Source organism: Nematolebias whitei, chromosome 8 (genome assembly GCF_014905685.2).
Source record: "Nematolebias whitei isolate Nwh7 chromosome 8, NemWhi1, whole genome shotgun sequence".
NCBI lineage: Eukaryota > Metazoa > Chordata > Actinopteri > Cyprinodontiformes > Rivulidae > Nematolebias > Nematolebias whitei.
The window spans coordinates 33,507,660-33,513,620 of record NC_056505.1 but is presented as its reverse complement, the minus strand read 5'-3'; the positions used below and the strand labels follow the sequence as shown (position 1 = coordinate 33,513,620).

The window sequence follows — 5,961 nt, the reverse complement described above, 5'->3', positions numbered from 1 at the left end:
CTGTCTGTCTGTCTGTCTGTCTGTCTGTCTGTCTGTCTGTCTGTCTGCACGGTGGCGCAACTGGTACAGCTGCTGCCTCTCAGCGAGCAGGTCCCTGGTTCAAATCCCGGTCCGGGGGCCTTTCTGGGTGGAGTTTGCATGTTCTCTCCGTGCATGCGTGGGTTTTCTCCGGGTACTCCGGTTTCCTCCCACAGACCAAAAACATGCATGTTAGGCTGATTGGTAACTCTAAATTGTCCCTAGGTGTGAATGAGAGAGTGAATGGTTGTTTGTCTTGTTTGTCTCTATGTGTCCCTGTGATGGACTTGCGACCCGTTCAGGGTGTACCCCGCCCCTCGCACAGTGATTGCTGGACATGGGCACCGGCGACCCCCGTGACCCAAAAATGGAATAAGCGGGTAAAGAAAATGGATGGATATATATATATATATATATATATATATATATATATATATATATATATAGTATATTACAGTTGCTGGTACCTTAGTTCAAGATGGCTGCCATACCTAAGTGACTTTAACCAAAACATAAATGTCTATAATTTAGTCACTTATATAGATACCAAGCAAAGGTTTGGTGAAGAACTAGCAAAGAAGTATTTACAAAACTAACTCTAGACAGATTTTAATAACCATTTCTGAAAGTAATTTGATTAATATATACTGGATATAATTTTTTTCTTTAGTATTAGTTCAACCGCCGTAAAACTGGTTGAGTTTTAGTTATTTTTTTGCTTGATGAGATTGCATAGCTGTGTCTACCATTTTAAATTGGGTTATCTTCAAAACTTGATAATTTGTATGTCCAATGATTACTTTTTGAGTTTAAATAAAACTGTCCAATGGGATAGTTTGCAAATGTTAGATAAACTACACCCACACCCACACACAGACTGGCAAAAACAGTATTACCCTTTTCCCTTGGCAACAGAAAGCTGAAAATTATTTTACCTTCAAAGTCAACAAGACCATCACCATTTAAGTCCACATCCCTTAGGATGTCTTCTACTTCTTTTAGACCCACCTGGAAAAATATATATGGCGAAACAGAAGTCAATGAAGATCCTACTCACACTGTGTCTACTCAGGGAGAAGCTTTTCACAAACTGATCAGTTTTCTGATCTAAAACTTACTTGTTGGCCCAAAAGCTTCCTCATTGCGTCTCGAAGCTCAGACGTGCTTATGGCTCCGTCTCCATTTGTGTCAAACTGAAAACAAAAGGCAAGGGAGCAACTATAAAAATAGGACAAAAAACATGGCAACTGCTCAAAAACACGAACACATTAGTTTAATCCAGTCACTCTTACCTCCCTAAAAGCATCTTTTAACTCCTTTATTCCAATCATGTCTGCAGTTTCAGCAAGAAGTTTGGGGCCCATTAACTCCACAAAATCATCAAAATCAACATGACCTCCCACTGAAGGAAAAAAAGGCACATTAATTTAAAGATTTAAACAAAACACAGTTCTTTTCATGATATATGAGATGTTTGTGTGCTTACAGTTCATATTTATTTGTTGACTCAGTTCTATCAGCTCCATCTCTGTTGGCATGTATCCCATGGTCCTCATACAGTTCCCCAGGTCTTTACAGCTGATGTAACCATCTTTGTCTTTGTCAAATTCTTTGAAAGCATCTCGCAGCTCTGTTGGAACAGCAATCATTACACTAATCACTGAGCTGCATGCCTCTAAGACGAATGCATGGCAATTTGTATATACAAACAGTAGCAATACCAAATGCAGCCTGGTACTTGGTACAAGGGCTGCACACATATATTCAAACTCTATTGTCATTGCAATGTCAGTGAGTGCAATATCAATGCCATATAGGACTGCAATAAATTATAGATCATTATACTTTCTCTGGGTACTCCGGTTTCCTCCCACAGACCAAAAACATGCATGTTAGGCTGATTGGTAACTCTAAATTGTCCCTAGGTGTGAGTGAGAGAGTGGATGGTTGTTTGTCTCGTTTGTCTCTATGTGTCCCTGTGATGGACTTGCGACCCGTCCAGGGTGTACCCTGCCCCTCCACAGTGGTTGCTGGACATGGGCACCAGCGACCCCCGTGACCCAAAATGGAATAAGCGGATAAAGATAATGGATGGATGGATGGAAAAGTTGTTTAAGTTCCATAATTCCATTCAAAAAGTAAATCTTTAATAGAAGATAGATTCAGGGCCCACAATGTAAACAATTTCAAGTATTTATTTGTTTATTTTGACATAATTTGGACTTCCAGATCATAAAACCCACAAAAACAGAAAAAAAAAAAAAAATAGAATACTGTATAGAAATCAGCCCAAATTTTGCAGGGCATGAATGTTTTAAACTGAGTGTGACACACTAATTATCTACTAAACTCAAAGCACCTGCACAGGTTTCCCCAGGGGTCATTAAATTGCTTCAGTTCGGTTCAATATGGGGAAGACTGCAGACATAACAACTGGCCAGAAGACCATCATTGATACCCTCCGTAGGATGGGTAAGCCACAAAAGTTCTTAGCAGGAGGCTGGCTGTTCACAGAGTGTTGTGTCCAAGCATATCAATGGAAAGTCTAGTGGAAGGGCAAAATGTGGCAGGAGAAGATGCACCAGCAAAAGAGATGACCATGGGCTTCAGCGGATTATCAAACGGAGAAGATTCCAGAATCTGGCAGAGATCCAGAAAGAGTGGAATGAGGCGGGAGTCACAGCTTCAAAAACCACCACATTCAGACACATCTGGGAGATGGGCTACAACTGACCTACAACTGAAGTGACTTGACCCGTTCCTCGGGTCAAGCCACTTCTGAACCTGAGCCAAGGTGGGAAGCGACTTAATTGGGCCAAGGAGAAGAAGAGCTGGACCATTGGCCAATAGTCCAAGGTCCTCGTTTCCGATTAAATTAAAGTGTGTCTTTCATTCAGAAATCAAGGTCCAAGGGTTTGGAGGAAGAAGGGTGAGGAACAGAGCCCATACTGCTTGAGGTCCAGTGTGAAATATCCACAGTCAGTCATGATTTGGTGTGCAGTGTCCAGTGCAGGTGATGGTAAAATCTGCTTGCTTAAATCCAAGGTCACTGCAACAGTCTACCAGAATGTTTTAGAGGACTTCATGATTCCTTCTGCTGAGAATCTGTATGGAGATGCAGATTTCATCTTCGAGCAGGACCTGGCCCCTGCCCATGCTGCCAGAAGCACCAAAACCTGGTTTGATGCCCATGCCACAGTTCTTGACTGGCCAGACAACTCGCCGGTCCTAAACCCCATTGAGAATCTATGAGGTATTCTCAAGAGGAACATGAGGGGCACCAGACTCAACAACAAAGAAGAGCTGACAGCATCAAGGAAATCTGTGCTTCCATAACTCCCAGTCAATGCCACAGGCTGATTGCCTCAATGCCACGTCACATCGAGACAGTGATTAACACAAAGGGATTCTCAACCAAGTATTGAAGATTGACATATCGCTTTGAAAGTACCATATTTTGATTGATTTGTTGTGATTCTAATTTCTTTTTTCTGCAAAAACTGAGTAGTGTGGGTTGATTAAGTGTATAACCACTAGACTGAGGAACAGCTTCTACCCTGAGGCTGTTAGACTCATGAATCTCTAACTAGAATAATCACTGTGAAAAACCATATCATGTTGCTGCTGATCTGTTTCATGTTGCTGCTGATCTGTTTCAATGTTGATGTGTTCATGCGTGCTCATCTGCTCACAGACTCATGTTCATGTTTGTGCTGATGTTCAATGTTTTATGTTATGAGTGCTTAGTGTATATTTAGTTGATGTTTTTCTTAGTTCATATCTTAGATGTTATTACTGTTTTTCTTATACATTTTATTGTTGGATGTAACTGGGACCCTGTGTACATAATTTCACTCCACCACATGTACCACATGAGGTGCGAATGACAATAAAGAAACTCTGACTCTGATGTCTTCACAGTATTCTATTTTTTTTTAATCCTGTTTTTGTGGGTTTCATAAGCTGGAAGCCCAAATTATGTAAAAAATAAACAAATAAATACTTGAAATCATTTAAATTGTGGGCCCTGAATCTATCATCTATTAAAGATTATTTTTTTGAATGGAATTATGGAAGTTAAACAACATTTCCATGATATTCTAATTTTTTGGAAAGGGTCTGTATATCGGGTTCATTCTGAATACATACTCTGTAACTTCTAGGTAAATATCCACTATAAACCAAAAATGAACTCAGTACTTCCAGAGTTTGTAACTGGCACTTATATCGTGCATACCTGATACATACCGTACAAGTACCAGGTACGTACTTGGTATGTACGAAGCTGTATTGCTAGTACTATACAAATGTGTAATTTTCAATTTAATTTTTATTTTGCGCACGTCAATGTTTTGTGTTTAATCAAACTAAAACTTGACTCAGTAAGAATAAACATAATTTAAAAAAAAGTCTTACCATCCATTTCTTCTGGCCGGAGTTCTCTGTCCTGTTGAAACATAAGATTTTATTATTTCAAAGACACACACAAATTAAAACTATGGAAAATGTTATATCAGCAAAAATATATATGTTTATGCCTTTGAATATCATGCAAACATTCAGCTGACAACCCTGTGACTGGAGTGATGCCTGAAACTTACACAGATATCTTGTTCATAACAAATCCTCTGCCTTCTTGTAAGTCTCGTGTAAAGAATACCTAACCATAAAACAAGCTAATGAAACTGTCTCACCTTGAAATGACAACACTTTAAATAATAAATAGGCTGATCTTTGTCAAGCACTGGGAACAAGGACACTGTTCACAGAGGAATGCAGCTGTTTATTTTATATAGTTTTCCTTTTTTTAAGAATGTGCATTCAGAGAAAACAACCTTTAAAGGGCAGAAAGAGGCAGACATTTCCCAGAGCTCTCAGGGGTTAACAGCAGGAGTAGTGAAACATCTAAACACAACACGGAGTGCTGACGTCAGGCCTGAAGAACATACAGATCATAAGTTTTGACACAGAAGCACACGAGGAATCTGAGCCCAAAACAATGTGATGACTCAAAACTAAAACATGCCCAGTAGAATCAGCATTTTTTGAGCCAGTCCATCACTACACCAGCTTAATCACTGCTCACAGCTCCCAGGTCAGATCAGAACACTTTAACATCTCAAATATAACATTTCTGCTTAAATAAAGGTTAGACGTTTTTCATATTCTTCAAGACTTAGAATAATGGATCCACATATCTGTGGGAACATAAGTTGGGTCATAAAACTGAGTCTTGGCAATGGAATGCGCACTTTCAGTGCACATTGTTTTATTTGTGTACAGACATTTAAATTATGCTGTAATATCTATTAAATTGAAATAATGACTTGATGATAAGAAGTCCATGTTTGTTGGTTATATCCATATCAGTGCTTGTTTGTGTATCAGATTTACAAAACTCTATATTATCTATTCATTCAACTTTTATTTAGACAGGTAAATCCCATTGAGCCTCGAAGACTCATTTACAAGATAAACCTGATCTAACTATTACCATACCATACCATTTTATTTATAGAGCACTTAAAACAGCGACAAGGCCAACCGAAGTGCTGTACAGACAGAAAAACAGGCAACACACAAAGCAAAATACGAAATGAGGTAAATCAGAATATAGACATAAAAACGATGCAGATAATAAATATGACGACTAACCAGTGTGAAGCATACAGGTTCAAAACACAGATCATCTGGTGTTGAAAGCTACTGAATAGTGGTGAGTTTTTAAACGGGATTTGAAAACTGAGAGGGAGGGGGCATGCCTGACAAGCGGAGGTAACTCGTTCCAAAGTCTTGGTCCTGCTACAGAGAAGGCCCTGTCCCCTCTGCGCTTAAGACGAGTTCCTGGAACTGTGAGAAGCAACTGGTCCGCTGACCTCAGGGAACGTGGTGGGACATACGGTTGTAGCAGATCAGAGAGATGGGGGGGGGGGGGGGGGGGGT

At 39.8% G+C, this 5,961-nt stretch overlaps 1 protein-coding gene across 1 annotated transcript in view; it reads right to left on the bottom strand.

Annotated features, from left to right (window-relative positions):
- The window catches only part of LOC119413663 (calcium-binding protein 1-like), a 14,387-nt gene extending 9,910 nt beyond the window's left edge, over positions 1-4,477 (bottom strand). Inside the window, exons 1-5 of the mRNA XM_037680717.1 lie at positions 4,435-4,477; positions 1,505-1,648; positions 1,311-1,420; positions 1,137-1,211; positions 954-1,026 (exon numbers count right to left, since the gene is read on the bottom strand). Coding sequence (XP_037536645.1) covers positions 954-1,026; positions 1,137-1,211; positions 1,311-1,420; positions 1,505-1,648; positions 4,435-4,477 — 445 coding nt within the window. The remainder of the gene's footprint in view (positions 1-953; positions 1,027-1,136; positions 1,212-1,310; positions 1,421-1,504; positions 1,649-4,434) is intronic.
- Positions 4,478-5,961: the final 1,484 nt, after the last annotated feature.